Below are 18,366 nucleotides of genomic sequence, written 5' to 3' on the forward strand. Positions count from 1 at the left end.
ATATGCAAAACGCTGTTTTGTGTGGAAATAATATTATACTGTTTTTAACTGTTATATTTTTATCAGATATAATCTAAAACCAATCGCTTTTCGCGATTCACCTAAAGTTTTCGCGCATGCGTAGTGCCAGTGAAGTAGTTACAGGGACACGATGGCTGCGGACAGTACCTTGGCGCTGTCTCTGGTGGAGGAATTTGTGTCTGGACTGCAGGACAGCAAGGCCAAAGATGCAGCAAAAGGTAAAAGGCTTTCGTCGCGGTTTGCCGGTGACATTTACGGTGCATTTTTCATAAGAGTAACACCGGAGAGGCTGTAGAGCTGCTCTCCGAGGATGCGCAGCGAGACGTGATGGTTAACTAGCTAACTTAGCGCCACAACATCCTGTGTAGTGTTATAACCGCAAGATAAAGAGTAAGCATTCGCTGTGAAAATATATTTGCTCATTTTGTCGATGTAAATGCACACTCTGAATGTATACATCGAGTTTGAACACATTGCCACTTCACAAGGACTCTTAATTTGATGCTAGTCCGTAGTGGTTAAAGCACATGCTGCTTGCTAGCTGCTGTACCCTGTCAATGAACCCTGTGGCCTTACCTTTGAGTTATAACCTGGTATAACTACTAGAGTTAGAGCATGCGTGTACTTGCATTGCTGTAGCTCATCACTTCACTTCACTAAACTTATTTGTTTGTTTGTTTGTTTTGTTCAGGTGTCAAAGATGGGAAGTTTACAGTTCTGCAGCTGGTGGAAGCACTGGGGTAAGCTGTGTTCATCGTCATGTCAGGGGAAAATATCAGCCCGAACCAGCCAGAGTTTGCAATTACATTCCTATCTAATATCAACTTCCATCTTCATTACCTTTCCTGTTAAAGGTCCAGTCTGACCAGTTCTCAGCCTCACACTCGAGCCCGAGGAGTCCTTCTGCTCTCTGAGGTTTTGCAGGAGTGCTATGGAGAGCTTACAGAGAGAGAAGGTACACCTTTCTCCTTCCATATACTGTGCCGGCATTGCACAGCTTCTTGCAAAGTGACAAATCAAAAATGCACTCAAATGACTACATTTTATATTCATATATGTCTTACGATGACGATTATTAAGGTCAAGGGGCGATCAACACTCAGCATTTCTTCCTGTTCTTCTCCGCAGTGGAAGTGCTTATTGCCTTCTATGAAAACCGTCTGAAGGATCATTATGTCGTCACACCTCCCGTCTTAAAGGGGCTAAAGGAGCTGGTTAGTCGTTCTTTGATAACATTTAGTTTCTGCTCAAATCTGCAAGTTTATTTCAGGCTGGGGGACTTTTTTTTAGAAGTTCCAGATGTGAGCAAGGTTGTGGATTTCCTCTTTCTGTTTTTTTTAATGTACATTCCCCTCCCCAATTCAGACAAAGTGTACAAACCTGCCTCCTGGCTCAGCTGTGTCCATGTTGAGGTCAGTGTTCCAGGACATCCATGTACAGGTGAGACTGTCATATTGTTGTACATTTAAAGTGTTATTGTGAGGAATAACGACAGTGCTGGATTGATTTTTACCTACATGATTTCATAGTTTTAATACTTAGTTGTGAGCTTTGTTGTCTTTGTGTTCTTTAAAATTGGAATTGAAGAGAACATGGATTTTACTTAACCAAAATTATTGTCAAGATCAAGTTCTTGCTTATAAGTAAATCACCTAACATCTATAACTAATCTAGGTCAGTGTACTTGGAGGCTTATGCTAATGTTAAAAATTACATTTAAGCAATTTGCAGTGCATGGGTTTGCACCATTAATCAAAGAATTTACTATGATTAACCAAACAATTCACATTTTACATTCCACATATGATGTCAACAGTTCCACTGTCTGAGTTGTTTTTTCTGACTTTAGTGGACATTTTGTGACTTTTCCTAGTTTCGCAGTGTTTGATTTTTCCGAAATTAATGCATTTAAAACCTAATGTAGCACACTGTCGGAAACATCTAGCCACACTTGTTAGATGTTCTTGTTTCCTCTCTGTTATTGTTTTTGCTGGTAAAACTGACTCATCTAAAACTGTTCCTACTAATAACAAATGTATTTATTTCCCCTGCAGTCTCTGATGCTGTCAGAGAGAGCATGTGTTTACAGCATGCTTATCAACATCATGGAGACCAGAGAGGCGGGTAAGAGATTATGGTTTGATTCACAAAACCTCAGTTAACAGAGACAGAAAGCTCTGTGGAAGGAAGCAGGTCATGTTGAAATAACCGGTGATTTAAGAATTGAGCATGAGTTTTAAAAGTCGGACAATCTCACAGCAGTAATGGAAGGCGCTGACACACTGTCCTCTGTTTGGCTAATATTTTAGGATAACAGCCATATTGTAAAAAAATGAAAATGGAGGGCTGACAGTGGAATAGTTGTGTTTAGCTACCAGCTGTTAATATGGAAACGCTTACAGGAGGGATGGTACTGTGACCTGGGCTTTGTTCCAGAAAGCAGATTTAACAAACTTTAAATGTAAGCTCTGATTGTTTGGTTCCAGACCATGTTCACCGTGGCAACGGGCAAGACCCTCCTGTTTAATTCTGTGGATCATGTTTGATTGCGTTGTTTGTATTAACAAACAGAAGAGGGGAAAAGTATGATTTTTTTTTTTATAAATAGCAGAGATGTTTACTCATTTACACAGAATCATTTCATTATTATATATAAAAACAGCTGGGATCTAAACAGATTTTAAATGAGTTGTAAATCTTCATTATTTAGCTGTAACCTGACAGGTACAGCATGCAGGTTACAGCAACTGTAGATAAAACAGTTTAATTACAAACTGGTGATATTAATCAGATCCAGTAAGGCTGATTGTAGGTGATTTGTGGAGTTTAATGACTCTGTTTTAAACTATATTAAGAACACTGTCAGAGTCTTAAAAATCATTACACTCTTCTTCATCTCCAATATGATGATAATCAACATGACTAATCACAACATTCTAATCACAATTCAAACCGAGTCATCAAAGACTGATTTATAAAAGTAAACATGAATGAATCTTGCTGGGATTGCTGGCTCTGATATGAGCTTTGACATCTGCCCTCTGACTTAGGGAATGAAACGGTGTCATACAGCTGCTTCAGGAGCAGTCAGAGAGTGTGTGTGTGTGTGTGTGTGTGTGTGTAGGTTAAATAAGAGGAAGTGAATGATTGAGAAGAAGATGCAATCATTAGAAAACTGATAAATTCCCTTAGTACCAATGTTTTTTTTAGCTGCTGTTACTTGTTTCTTCCATTTTAATATTTTAACTTCACATAAGAAAATTAATCTTGGGGTTTTTTTTGCTCTTCATGCCAAAATAATAATCATCCCCACCTGGAGATGGTTGTAAGCTTCACTGATACACCATCACCAGCTTTCCTAGTTTTGAGGAAGAGACGGTTGGTTGTATAGTTCCTTTATCGTGGCACTCTCATGCAAGCCATTGTTAGTCATTGTGTGAACCAGTGTTTGTCTCAGTTGTGTTGCAAAACTCTTTTTTTTTTTCCACATGATGTCTCCCTGCTTCGTTTTCCCACAGAACTTAAGGGTTTGGGTGCCGACTTTGTCTTCGGTTTTGTGCAATCCATGGACGGGGAGCGAGATCCTCGCAACCTCTTGTTGGCCTTTCAGATTGCCAAAAACCTTATTCACAGAGGCTATGATCTCGGTGAGAACACCATAATTTCTTCTCACTGCCACCTCTTCTGTATTTCTGTGCGTCTCTGACCTGCAGCTCACCCTTTTTCTGCCACAGTGATGAAACTGTAACTCCCATTCATTTCCTATCTGCTGTCTCAGGTAAATTCACAGAGGAGCTGTTTGAAGTGACGTCCTGCTATTTCCCAATCGACTTCTCCCCAGTAAGTCCCTGTTTACTCAGCTGGTTTGGACCGAGAACTGAGTGTAGCAGACATAAATGTCATCACTGACTTCCTGTGACCTCAGACAGACTCTGTAGGAAATTATAATGCAGCGACTGCTCGTGAAAAGCAGCTCAATGTCACAGAGCATCACAGGTCTCTCTGGAGCAAAGCAGCACATGGGCGCAAAGCTTGTTGTGTATGTGACATAAAGCATCATGTAAAATATAAGAACAGGCATATTTAACCATGTGTATTATTAAGCATTCAAGGCCAGCATCCCTCATCAGTCTAAACTGAAGAGGAAACAGGAAACAGTGCAAGATCAGCATTCGTTTATGAACACTTTAGACAATATATCCGAACACATCAGTCGGCAGATTGGATCATTTAGAAAATCTATTATTATACATTTGCATTGATCTATATGAGCATGCTATTATAGTCATAGTTTATATTTAATAATGATTATATTTACTGATTCACTAATTAGCGACCATTTTAAACCATAACATGTGACAAAGTTTTTGTTTTCACAGCAAATTTTGATTTAGCTTTAATCTTAATCTTCTGACTAAAACACCATTTAGTTTCATTCATAATTTAGGCGTCTAAATTTCCTAAGTTTTTGTCAGCTAAATGTTGTAATGTTATCATAGACTAAATCTAAAGGTGACAAAAATTTTAAGTGTAAAAGTTTATGTTTCTGCCACTGAGAGTTGTTTACAACTCATCTCATTTTTTATTCGTTAATGAACATGTTGATACGTTAAACTGTAGTGTTTTTGTCCTTGTAAATTTTTTTTGTGTGTGTGTGGGGGGGTGTTGATGAAAGCGAATGCATCAACAACCTCATTAGAATTATTGGTTGAGGAAATTAACACTGATGTTAGAACTCCTTGTAGGCCAAACTGGGATACATGTGACAACAACATGTAATAAATATTGTTCATGTGTTGTAAAGTAATATAAGACAGAGATCTAAAGTTTAACCCTGCCACTTGATAATGACTGATCAGCGGTCTCTGAGATTACATTTTTATTGTATTATTTCAGGTATTGAATGAAATGCAAACAGAGGCTATATTGTGAGAGCAAGTCTGCAATAGCACAAGTCTTTCTGCATTTATATATTTGTGTTTGTCAGAAATATCTACACTCATCTTGGTGCTTGTATAACAAAAGAGAACACATCTTGCATATATACATTGGAGTCTTTATATTCATTATTTGATAGCGCAGTGAAGAGGGACAGGAAACTGGGAGGGGGCATGATGTACTTCCCATTATCTGTGAGTGTTTGTAGGGTTCTGCATGTTTTAATAGACTTCTTAAATCTCTTCTCACTTCAGCCTCCTAATGACCCACATGGCATCACCAGGGAGGAACTGGTTCAGGCTCTGAGGGCCGTCCTTACTGGGACTCCAAAATTTGCAGAGGTGAGCGAAAGTATTATTTATTTATTTATTTTCAAATGTCATTCACTTTTTCTGTTTTGGAGCTTTTCCTCCTAAGCAAACTAAACGAAGGGCCTCTGCGCTAATATTTGTTGCTATCTTACAGTTTCTCTTACCTCTCCTCATCGAGAAGCTGGACTCAGACGTTCAGAGTGCAAAGCTGGACTCGCTGCAGACTCTGGTGAGAAACTCGTCTCTAAAAATGTTGTGTGCCTCCAGCTAAAACAGGAGCTTACAGTTCAGATATAAACATTTGACTGTCAGCTGCACAGAGTATGCATGAGTAAAGGTGAATGATGCACAGCTCACGATTCCCTTAAGCAGCAGAGTCGTTTGTCACAAGTGGTCCAGCGCAGAGAGTCATGCAGATAACTTGTGATTATTTTTATGTTTTCAGGCTGCTTGTGTGTCACAGTATGAACACAAGCATGTGGCTGAATTCCTGCAGGGACTGTGGACAGCAGTACGCAGAGAGGTCTGTTTGAGATCAGTTTTTAAATGTAAATAGCTGTAGTACTTGTGTATTTTGTGCCTTGGCTCTGTTAAGACATATTTTAATATCTTGTAGCTGGTCTTTCTTGGGTGTGGTGTGATTTTAATTTCTGTTTTTAGCTCGTTTTCACCCACTCCACCCTCATAAAAAAACATAGGCACATTTAAGGCCAGTAGTGCTTTCTGAAACACCAAATACTAGGTTTCTTTTGCAGCATTAAGCGAATGAAGACCTCACTGCTGTTTAACTAGCAACAGCAGAGTCAAGTTAAGTTGTGCTTGTTGTGTCGTTGCAGGTGTTTCAAACCTCCAGCGAGAGGATTGAGTCTGCAGGCCTCGCTGCTCTTACCGCACTCACTTCCTGTCTCTCTCGCTCAGTCCTCAGCTCTGACTCTGAGGACTCCCTCAGCACATTCCTGGATTTCATTCTCACAGGTAAAATGCATGAAAATGTGAAAAAAGGTACATTTGTTCTAGAAAGAAACATAGAAATGAAATTCTAAATACTGATGAAGAGCAATATGGCACTATGTAATACAGTACACTGGGGAGGAAGTTGGCAGGAAACTTTTTTTTTAATATATATACTGTGTATACCACGGTGGTTATCTGAAAGTTAACCCACAAGTTTTTCATAACCTAATATATCATATTTACTGTCTAACAGATTGATTGTACAGGTGGGTTGAAAACACAATATTTGAGTCTTAGGGCCCTTGGTATTTCTCAAGGCCCCCTGAGGCTGACTTCAGTGTTAAAATTCCTGACATGACACCATGAAAATGCATTTTTACAGCCTGTTAGAAAAAGTGTTCTACCCACTGCTTTTTAAATACAGCAGATATATTTGGATACTGTTGTAAAGTTAGGGTCGTGGCCTCTCTGACTGACAGATGTCTACAGATAGCTGTAGCCAGGGGTTCTCTGCCAGGCCTTTGTTGTGGTGTATGAGCTTTTTAGACTTAGCATTAGGCTAATAACTTAGCAACCCCCTCTTGCCTAAATACTAAACACTTTTAGCTCCAGAAAAAACAACAGTGCAGTGACCAAAATTGCTAATGTTGAGGTTTTATAATGAGGAGCCCAAAAAACTGAGGGTGATGTCACAGTTACTGTGTCCATCTTTTATTTACAGTCTATACAGTCAATGTAAACACACTGTAATTGTCAGCGGTTCTTTGGAAGAAAACAGTATTTATTGTTAAATGTAGTTTTAAACAATGAGTCTCTGAGACATTCAAAGGGGTCTTGTGTTGTACTGTGTTGTGCTTTTTTCAGACTGCAAACATCACCTGTGTGAACCAGACTTAAAGCTTGTATGGCCGAGCGCAAAGCTCCTCCAAGCTGCCTGCAGCGCCTCCACTAGGGCGAGTCACATCATTACAGCTGCTGTCATGCCATCTCTACTTGAGCAATATAACAACAGAACACAGGTAATAGAGACAGCTGATGTCCACATGTTTAACTGGTTTAATATGAGCTAAGGTTTTGGCTATTTAAGTATGGGTAGAGTAGAGAGAATGTGTTGTATGAGAACTCTAGACCCTGTTTTCTTTGATTAATATCTGGATTTTTATGTTTTGTTTTGTTTTTAACACAACTAAGTCCATAATCACGTCTCTGTTTCTCTCTCTGTGCAGTGTTCCCATAGAAGGACATTACTGGAGGTGGTGCAGCGATTTATCCATTCAGTAAAAAACTGCCAGTCTTCAGACAATGGTGAGTGCTGTGTTCACTGCTGTTTTTCCCTCTTCTAGTCACCGCTGCATCTCATTAAACTTCAACATCGGCCATAAAATCTTGAAATTATAGCTCTTCATTTGTTACTCTACATTTGTTTCAGATATGCACGTCCTCGATCCTGTAAATATTTGAATCTTCTTGACTGTGATCAAATCGGGCCTTCATCGCTTTGCTGATATATAGCAAACAGTTTTGTTTGTCTTTTGTTTGAACTGAGTCAAGCTAAAACATTCAGTCCAGTGACCAAAGAAAAACTTTACTTGGTTACGGCTGTTGACCTTTAATCATTGTCTGTTTCTGTGTGTTTACACTGTAATTGTCACAAACTTCAAACAGTTATAGTGTGGTTAAAAAAAAAAGATAACTGTTTACTTGCTGCTTGACTGTGACCAAGGGAACTACAGCTTTGACCTCCTCTGTTTCTCGTATCTGCGTTTCGTCTCTTTACTTCAGATGAGAGTGTGTTTTTAGCCTTCCGAGAAGCTCTGTGCAGCATCGTGTTTTCAGCTCTCTCTGAGAGCAACTCCAGCCTGCAGATCACTGCCACCTCTGTGCTCACATCACTGGCACAACAAGCAGGTGCTTAAATTAAAAAATATATATAATTGCTTAAAAGCGTTATAACAGAGTCAGACATTTTTCACGAATGTTGTAAATATTTTCCCCTTGTTCAGGTCTGCTGTTAGAATCTGATATTGAGCTAGCTCTTGATCATCTGACCAGACTGCTGCTGACTGAAGAGGATGACAGAGTCAGGTGAGCTTTCGTTTCTCTTTGATGCTCTCTGTTGTCTATTTGAATCCCGTTCATCCTGACACATCTCTTGTGTTTGTCTTGTTTCTGCCTCCAGTCTTGCTGTGGTGCAGTGTGCTGGAGCCTTAGCGCAGCTGCACCCGGCACTCGTCATCTCCAAACTGATTCCAAGACTAAAGAAAGAGATGTTTACTGGTAAGCTGCTGAAAATATCATGTATTTTAAGCACAGGAATACATACAAGTAGTGTTTATGTGACCTGGCCCTCCTGTCTGTTCAGAGCCCATGAATCAAGACCAAGGGGAGGCTTCTGAACTACATTCCCATCATGCAGTGCGTCAGCGGTGTTTGTCAGCTCTGGCTGCAGTGTCCATCCAACCCAGTGTTGTCCAGGAGAGCACACCTGTCCTCCTGGAGGTCCTTCGTTCAGCACACACAGGTAATCTGGCAAAAAAGATGCTTTTTTTTTAGCTTCAAGTACTTATATTTATTTATATAGTATATTTATAACTGATCGGTGGGTCATGGTGCAAATTTACAATCACACATCAATTCACTGGAGTTAGTCTCCAAATTCAAAAAGCTTTACCAAAGCGTGTTGTTGTCCTATGAAATACTCTGAGGTTAACACCTCTGTGACATCTTGTTCATTTCAGGTGATGTTAGTTTTTCAGTGGATGAGGTGGTGCTGACGTGCCGCAGCCTTCAGAGAATAGCAGAGCAGGTCCAGGACACCGAGGAAGCGGGACGCTGCTTCCACAACGTTGTCATCCCACGCCTCTTGTCTCTGGCGCTCCAGGCAGGACTGCAGGGTGAGAAAGGATCAGTGAAAGGATTGACCAGCTTCAGCTTACTTCATCAAAATAGTTTTAATTTGAATCTTCTCAGTATAACTTATGAATTAACAGACTTCCATCCACTAAGTCCTGAAGCTACAGTTATATTTTTCTAACAACTGAATTGAGCTTTCATTTGTAAAACGTGTTCATGGCAAAAACATTTAGTCCCCCAACTTTAAAAAAAAATTGCTCTTCAGGTGAGGGATCATCTGGAGCTCCTAGTCCTCTGGTAGAGGAGGTGGTCCTGTCTGCCATGGTTCCTGTCATCAGCACTTCCTGCTCCAGACTGCAGCCCACGTCAGTATTCTTGTTCACCTCTTGGCCTGATTTTATTTTGTCTTTTGACACATTTACACATAGTAAATGTTGTTATTCTTATCACACCTATTGTCTCTAAATGCAGAGATATACAAAACAAAGTTGCACTAAAGGTGGCTTGTACTTGCTGTATTTCCTCCTTTGTGTCACACCTGCTGATCTAAATATACTATTTCCTGTCTGTTTCACAGTCTCTCTTTTTTCTTCTTTGCGAATGCCTTTGATTTGTTTGCACAATGCAGAGCGTACTTTTTGATGAGGTGTGTGTGGCTTCCTTTCAGGCTGGTGGGGCAGACGGCGTCGAGAGCTGTGTCTCTCTTCCTGGATGGCGATGTCTCTTTTTTGCCTGACAACTCGTTCCCTTCACACATGCAGCTTCTCAAGGTCTGTTTTTGTCTGTGCTCATTTATTTTATGTATTAAATATTAGTGACTATATAATTAGAGTTTATAAAGAATCAGACAGTATACAAACTGATGCAGTCAACACAAATGTCAAGGCAGTGTTGTGTTCTGAATGGCTTTTTCTGATTGAACGAAATACAGTGGAGGAGTAAAAAAAACAAGAATTCTTCATTCTAATTCTTATGTTTTTAAACTTTTTTTTAAGCTTTCTAAAATAAACAATGTCAGAACTACATATAGGGTCATAAATGTACATACCATTCATCCATTCTCTTCAGTGGGGGGCGGAGCCTATGCAAACTGTGCAATTTTTTTTCAGTCGCGTTATTCACCTCCTGCTCAAACTGTACGATTGACTCGCAGGGGTTAGAAGTTCGTAGGTCACGATGCAGGGTCTCACACTATACGGCCCGATGCTCTGATGCGACCTGAGTGCTCACACTGTGCATCCATTACATGAAGGTTATAACACAAAATCTGTCTCTCGCTCTCCCTCTCTGTCTTTCACTCACACAGACACGCACACACCACCATCGACTTTGCTAAATTGCTAATGAAAAACATTGATCAGGCAGCTGTGATTGAACAGCAATGTCCATCAATGTCATCCAACCACATCAAAAAGGCTCGGATGAGCTTGCCAAAGATCTACAAGGTGTGCTTTCATCGCTTGTGTCCAGATCACATGCCGCACTGCCGTGCTGCTCCGTCTTTTCACTTTCATTTCTGTGTTTGCGCGTCCGCAGTGTGAGAGGCTGCGGTGACACCCTCATGACGGCCGACAGGATTTTAAACACGTTTGATTTTCTTACGACCATACGATTGATGGTCGGGAGCTGGTTGTGAGGTGTTAATCACTTCTCGTTACCCCGTGTATACAACACGATGCACGACACACGATTAAGGCGAAACTCGGCCGATCCCCAAAACGGTTGCACGACTGAAAACTCTGCTCAAAATGGGCCAAAAATCGCACAGTGTATGCCCAGCATTAGGGGGAGAGGCAGGGACCCTGGACAGGTCGCAGGGTTAACACATAGAGACAAACAGCCATTCACACTCACATTCACACCTATGGGCAATTAACCTAAACCCCCAACTGGGTATATGCATATTTTTACAATGTTTTTATTTCAGAAAAGCTCAAGTGAAAAGTTATTTGTTTAGTTTTTATTTATTTATTTATTTTTATTTGTTTAACTCTTAAATGTGTGTTTTGCCATTATTTGGCTTGAGAAAAAGAGCAGTTGACAAAAGTATTGAAAGCACATTAATGCCAACATTCACATTCCATTATGAGTAGAAGCAAGCTTTAAACTGGAACCACTCCATCAGGTCACATCTCGGGTAACAAGTGTGATTACCTTTCTCAGAAGCAGGAGGGGGATTCCTGGAGCCTGTCTCAGCTGGTTTGTCTGCTTATGGGCAGTGTGTGTTCTCTACCTCGCAGCGTGAGTCTCATGTTAAACAACTAAGTCAGATTTCCATTAAATTTAGAGAAATAAATAAAAACTTTTAGGAAATGTGTGTTGAAGTTTGTTGTGACAGTGTTAAGTATCGTCTGCAGGTAGAGGTGCCCCAGATTGACAAACTGCTGTCGGCACTGGAGGAGATGAGCTGCACTTGCAGCCACCCGCTGTCATACACGTCGGCTGCAAAGTGCTTTGCTGGCCTGGTCAACAAGAAACCACAGGGTCAGTTTGTGTCCTGTCACAGCTCGGCTTTTATTAAATCTAAAAGCTTTAGATCATTTATTAAAACAGTTTCGGTTTCTTCTTCAGGAGATTCCCTCGACAGCCTAATTCAGAGGACGATGACGAGAGTGTGCAGCGAGCTGGACTCACCTTCCTCCTCTGTTCGCACTCAGGCATTTACACTTATGATCTGGGTAAGAGTGACTCTGTCTGTACTGCTCACTCCTAATGATCAGCGCATTAAGAACTTTTACTTGTTTCACCACTCACCTTACAAATCCTTTTCAGAATGATAGTAAGGTTATGCTTGTCCGCAGGTTTCCAAGGCTCTGCTTTTGCGATACCACCCTCTGTTCACAACACTGACCGACAAGGTACAAAACTGTGAGCAGCACACAGTGGAGCTTTCACTCTTTTACTGTGTTTTAGGTGGAAAACACATTTGGTGTTACTCTCTTTTCTGTGTACCTCGCAGCTCTTCTCTCTGCTCGACGATGCCGGTTTAGGTCCGATGGCGGCAGACGGCTTCTCTCTGCTCATGAGCGACTCCACCGACGTCCTGAACAGAGCTTGCCACGCTGATGTACGCATCATGTACCGCCAGCGCTTCTTCAGCGAGAACTCAGCCAAGCTGGTGCAAGGGTTCAACGCTGCACCTCAAGGTAGAGGCACCAGGACAGTCGAACCTACACAAACATTATTGGCGATAGGTCCCCGTTAATCAGTGTTGGGCAAGTTACTTTGAAAAAGTCATTAATTATAGTTACTAGTTACTTCGTCAAAAAAGTAACTGAGTTAGTAACTGAGTTACAAGATTCTAAAAGTAATTAATTACTTGAAAAGTAACTATTGCGTTACTTTTAAAAAAATGTTTAACCCTCTGGGGTCCAGGGTATAATTGGCCATTTTTAACTACTTTTGATTTTCCCTCCACATTTTACCTTTAAAAACTATTTACTTTGCCTTGTTTGGTATCATCCTTTTCAGCACAACCTCACGTGTCTGAATTTACAGTCATGTTTTCATTTTGACATACTGTACTAACACAATTGATCTAAAATCAGGCAAAAAACATAAAATCAGAGTAGAAAAAGTTTTATTTTTTACTGTAACAACCACAAACATGTTTATTTAATCATATTTCATAACTTTAAATGCAAATATAAATCGTCAATTTTAAAATCATTTGCACAAGTTTTGCAAACAACAAAGTTACTTGCAGCTGTTTTAACTTTTACCGTTTGTATAACCATTTCAAACTATTTACATAACAATCAGCTGTTCTGCATTCAATAAGATGCCACACAAATTATTTGTGGCACTCCAAATATTTCTGTCCAGTATAAAGGAGAACATCACAGCCTGATACCTGCAGGTATCCACAACACTACATCATAACTACACAAGACAACACATTAACTAACTCCAAACACACTAAACGTCACAAATCTCTCACATCTCAAAACTCGCTCTCTCTCTTTTTCTGCTCTCTCTCTCTCTCCTGAAACTTCCCCCTCTTCCTAAACAACCAAATGTCATGTTGCCATTTGCTTTGGGGGGGGCTCATAAGCAGAGAGTGCTTGCTAGCGCTGTCCTTAGAGAGTAAACGTGACGAAACTATTGAGGAAAAAACGCCGCGTATATATTGTTTATCATGACTCTGGTTTTACGTGGCCTATCAACACAATTTAAAAACTGGTATAGATCACATTGTTGCTTTCTTAAAGTAGTCATGGTAAGCCAATCGCAGTCAAACAGCAGCACTCATACGATTGTTTTACCCCCCTAGCTCCAGGTGTTTTGCCAAAAAGTGATCGTCTGCCAGAAAGTGATTGCCGTCCGCGGTAGCGCGTGCAGCTGCTTAAAGCTGTAGTGCCCAGATTACTTACAGCTACTTCCGTGCAACTAATATAAAGTTCGGTAAGCTGAACACAGCTTCAACCGTCTGTTTGTTGAAAAATAGTAACGCGACCGCACCGCATTTTCTTGTTAGTAACGTTAACGGCGTTGTAACGATAGAAATAGTAATTAGTTAGATTAGTTAGTAACGCCGTTACTTGTAACGCCGTTATTCCCATCACTGCCGTTAATGTTTAGAAGCAAAAAAAAGAAACAGCTTTTTATTCTTGAGTACTGCAAATATTGCACCAATAGTTTCTTTGGATGGAGGAGACTTAAAGGCAAAATAGTAAAAGTCTTAGCCAATACATGATGTTCAGGTTTAGAAGTGTTATTCACTAGACCTACTAATTACAGTGCAGTAGCAGTGCTCAGATGTACAAGATTACTGAAAATAAATGTGTAAAAAATGTTTCACCATTAGCAGAAACATATAAGGCAAAGCTGTTTAGTCCAGACATTTTTTTATTACAGTGGTTTAAAAAGTTCCTGATTTTCTAGTGTTTTGCATATTTGTCACGCTTACATGTTTCAGATCATCAGACAAATGTTAATATCAGACAAAGATACCCAGAGTAAATACAAAGTGCAGTTTTTAGATGATGATTTCATTGATTAAGAGAGAAACGTCCAAACTCTCCTGGTCCTGTCTGAAAAAGTAATTGCCCCTCCTGTTAAACTATGAATTAACTGTGATTAACCACATTTTGTGGAAAGATGAGTTCAGTTTTACTAAACACACTCAGGCCTGATTACTGGCAGACCTGTTGAATCAAGAAATCACTTTATTAGAAGCTGTTTGACAAAGTGAAGCAGGCTGAAAGATCTCAAAAAGCAACTCATCGTGCCACCATGTGAAGAAACACCTGAGATACAGAATCCCTGACATCTATCAGTCTGGCAGGAGTTCTAAGGCTTGGGGACTCCATTGAACCACAGTAAGAGCCATCATACACAAATAAAGAAAACTTGGAACAGTGGTGAACCTTCCCAGGAGTAAGCGGCTGACCAAAATTACCCCAAGAGCGCAGCGACGACACATCCAAGAGGTCAAAAACAACACTGAAGAACTGCAGGCCTCACTTGTCTCAGTTAAAGTCAGAGTTCATGATTCAACATTAAGAAAGAAACTGAGAAAAAATGGCCTCCAGGGGTGGGATATCAAGGAGAAAAGCACTGCTGACCAAAAGGAGGATAAAGGCCAGTCACACATTTACCATTAAACATCTTGATGATTCCCAGGACTTCTGGAAATAAAAACGTTCTTTGGACTGATGAAACAAAAGCGGAACTTTTTGGGAAGGTGTCTGTCTATTCTGCAGCAGGTAAATGATCCAAAACACACCAGAAAGTCCACCTCCGAATGCCTGATGAAAAACAAAGGCCAATTCACAGCAATTACAACTATTCTGCAAAGATGAGTGAGTCAAAAATCCTCCACAGTGGCAGTTATGGCAAATGCTTAATTACAGTTGTTGCCACTAAGGTTTGCCCAACCAGTTATTAGGTTAGGGGCTCAATCACTTTTTCTAACAGGGCCAATAAGGTTCTGATATTTTTCTTCACTTCCTTCACTTAAAAACTGCATTTTGTGTTTACTTGTGTTATATTTGATTATCTGAAACATTTAAGTGTTACAAACATCAAAAAAAAAAAAAAAATCAGGCAAACACTTTTTTTACACCACTGTATATATTGAAAAGTTAATTGATCGTTGCTGGAATTTGTCACCAAAAACTGATGAAGACAAAGATTTCCATGCTTTAAACCCTGTTTGATCAGTGTATATACAAGATTCAGAATGTAATATTTTTGGTTTATTTGTTTATTGTTTGCTTCCACCAGAGAAGAAGCCCAACTACCTGAAAGCTTTATCTAACATCGTCAATAAGCTGCCCAAGCAGGTTCAAGTCACTGAACTTCCAGCGGTGAGTAACACGGAGCAGCTCTGATGCTCGTAAGAAATGACTCGAGCTGGTAGGTGCCTGTAATCATCAAAGTCCTGTTCCTGTGCAGCTTCTTTCTCTGCTGCTGGAGGCCTTGTCGTGTCCTGATCAGGACATTCATCTGTCAACTCTGTCCTGTCTGGAGCCCGTCCTCGTCAACCCACCACAAGTTCTCATACAGCAGCTGGAAGCTTTGATCAACAGGCTGCTGGCCCTCATCTGCAGTCCAGCTATGGTTAGTTAGATCACCACTGTCTGTTCAGTAACTATTCAGTCTCCTCAAGATTACAGTATAAACTGTTTTGTTTTAGTATTTAATGCTGTAAGTGCTCTATAAAAGCCTACCTTCATTATTGGACTGTATAAGGTCACTAAATGATCACAATGTTTTTTCCTTTACACTGCAGAGTGTACGGATTGCTTCGCTGTCCTGCATCAGCGCTCTTTCCTACTTTCCTGTACATGAGGTAAAACGTACCATCTTTGAATACTTTGATTTCAACCTTCATAGGATTTTTTTTTTAATTCCTAATTTGTGAGTTTTATCTTTAACTGTTTGAAAAACTTTAAATTCAACCAGTTTATTGAAATGTGTTTTTGTTTTACAAAAGCTGAATAAGGACTCACAAACATAAACTACGGTTCCTGAACATGGAAACATTTAGCAATCAGACTGAATTGACCAATCTGACTAAATGCAGTCAGTTATATTGAAGCTAATTACTAAAGGAGTCTTTATGATTGTTGGATTTCACCACAATGTTTGAGTCAGAGAATTACAAGCTACAAATTTGTCATCACGTGACACTATTGATCCTCATAAGTGGGGAACAGTTCACCCAAAGTCAAATTTCTGTATTTTCCCTCCTGGACATAGTGCTGTTTATCAATGGCATTTGTGCTTGGTTGCCAAAAGTACCATTAAATATATTTGAGAAGCTCAGCAGTGATGTTTCTCTCTAGAAATCATGAGGTTTTTGTGAGCAGCTCCATATGGGACCTGTTTTCTGTCTACTGTGTACTTAAACCAATGAGAAACATTACAGCTCAGTCGAGATGAGCACCATTAATATTTAGATCCTGTCACCCACTCATGAGCATAATAGGATTTCGTGGTGAACTGCCCCTTTAAGGCCTTAGAAGAAGAGTGCCGTGATTCTAATCGTCTTTTTTTTCTACTTTTCCCAACATTTTTTCAACAGGAAACTTGTATAAAAAGTGTAATGTTAACATATTAATTGCTTTAGCGATTTTTTTTTTCCTCCTATCTGTGTGTGATTTAAGGTGTTGCCGTTTCGGGCCCGAGTACTTCGAGCGCTCGCCAAACCTCTGGATGACAAGAAGAGGCTGGTGAGGAGGGAGGCGGTTCAGGCCAGAGGAGAGTGGTAAGAACTACCTTTTCCTATTAAAGATGGACTCATCTAAAAAATCCAAAAACAAGTGATTTATCTAGAGGACATATGTCAGCTTGTGATTATACTGATGTTACTCTAACCCTTTTTCTGGTCCTGTGAATCTTGCTAGCATGTAAACAGGTGCCATAGCATTTAGTAAAGCATGTGTTTATGGCTATTTCTCTAATTCTCCCTGTAGGTTCCTCTTAGGAAGTCCTGGTGGAAGATGATTTCCCCCCTAATCACCACCAAATTACAGATACCAAGTAGCAGAGCTGTGCTGCCCACTCAACGGCTCACTCTCTGCGGTTAAGCTCTCCAGCAGCCTCCACCCTCGAGGATCTCCCAACTTCTTTCTGCCCCTCCTACTCTTCCCCTTTATACTGAAATGTTTTAACTGTCTGTATTTTCACAAACGCACAAGTAAGACTGTATAGACTAATGCACATAAATCTGATGGCGGAGCTTAGTCTAAGTCAAAAGAATGAAATGAGTGTTTTGTTATTATGCAGCACGCCTCATGAATATTGTTGTCCTGTTGGAGCAAACAGTCACATGAAATGAGATGACGTCATTTTGATTGGGAAATATTTCACTGCTGAAGGTGCAAAAACTTCAAAATGAGATTTTAGGCATATTTATATTTTAGGTTTTACAGCTGGTAAAATCATATATGCATTAAGGTCATAATCATAATGAAAGAAGGGACACTTGTTTGGTCAGCTAGTTCTCTTTCAGCTAACAAAATAACAAAAACCACTTACAAAGATCATTTTGTGTTTCTTCAGAATGTCTCAAATCTAGTGTTACTGTCCTGAGATCATGAACATCTGTCAATAGGCACCATAATGAGGTAGTGCCAGGTAATTGGATTTTTCAGCTCCTGTATAAAAAGAAGCAATTTTTTCCCACTGCATATAAAGCAGAGAGAGTGACGCTGACAAGGCGTCGGTGTGAAGCTAGATCTGCCTCGATGCCTTTTAAGTAGCAGCCATTATTTCAGCAGGTTTGAGAACTGTAACGTAGCAGAAACTTGGATACTTAACAGTGGTTAACACACTGTGTCCCAGCAATTTCACACTGCAGACAAAGCAGGCACCTGCTCCAGTCTTGGAACCACTTTTCTTCCAAACCCTACAGCAGTGGAAGACACATCAGTGACCTTTTTACACTCATGTGAATGTATACCTGAGCAGTGACGTCTCTAACCGATGTTGAGACTTGCTAGAATATGAATGTGCCAACTGTTCATGGATCGAGCAGATGTGAAAGCTTCCGCTGACTGAAATTTTAGGATACCTTTTTACAGAATGAAATATCCGTTTAGGTAAATGTACTTTTGTTTGGATTGTAAGTTATGTGAACCTCATGTTCAACATCTGCCTTGTATTCTGTTAATATTGAACAAATGTTGATATTAAATCATAAATGTTGGCTGACTTTGGACCTCACATCAACTTATGCCAAGAAAAAAAGACAATATTTAAAATGTCTAACTTAAGATGTCATTAAACCTTTGTTTACACTGAAATTTCACTGGTGTCTGTCTGAATATCGTCACCTAAA

At 40.0% G+C, this 18,366-nt stretch overlaps 1 protein-coding gene across 1 annotated transcript; it reads left to right on the forward strand.

Annotated features, from left to right (window-relative positions):
* Positions 1-136: 136 nt before the first annotated feature.
* Positions 137-18,322, forward strand: mms19 (MMS19 homolog, cytosolic iron-sulfur assembly component). The gene is made up of 31 exons (XM_063481556.1): positions 137-239; positions 713-761; positions 876-976; positions 1,150-1,235; positions 1,387-1,461; positions 2,076-2,145; positions 3,540-3,668; positions 3,800-3,861; positions 5,214-5,300; positions 5,425-5,499; positions 5,716-5,793; positions 6,107-6,245; positions 7,089-7,243; positions 7,451-7,529; positions 8,007-8,132; positions 8,228-8,309; positions 8,404-8,501; positions 8,587-8,745; positions 8,963-9,118; positions 9,343-9,442; positions 9,745-9,847; positions 11,241-11,318; positions 11,435-11,561; positions 11,649-11,755; positions 11,879-11,935; positions 12,037-12,223; positions 15,306-15,388; positions 15,477-15,641; positions 15,814-15,873; positions 16,691-16,791; positions 17,000-18,322. Exons 1-31 carry the CDS (start codon positions 152-154, stop codon positions 17,028-17,030), a joined length of 3,093 nt encoding a protein of 1,030 aa, XP_063337626.1. The 5' UTR covers positions 137-151; the 3' UTR covers positions 17,031-18,322.
* Positions 18,323-18,366: the final 44 nt, after the last annotated feature.

Source organism: Pelmatolapia mariae, linkage group LG8, assembly GCF_036321145.2.
Source record: "Pelmatolapia mariae isolate MD_Pm_ZW linkage group LG8, Pm_UMD_F_2, whole genome shotgun sequence".
Taxonomy (NCBI): Eukaryota; Metazoa; Chordata; class Actinopteri; order Cichliformes; family Cichlidae; genus Pelmatolapia; species Pelmatolapia mariae.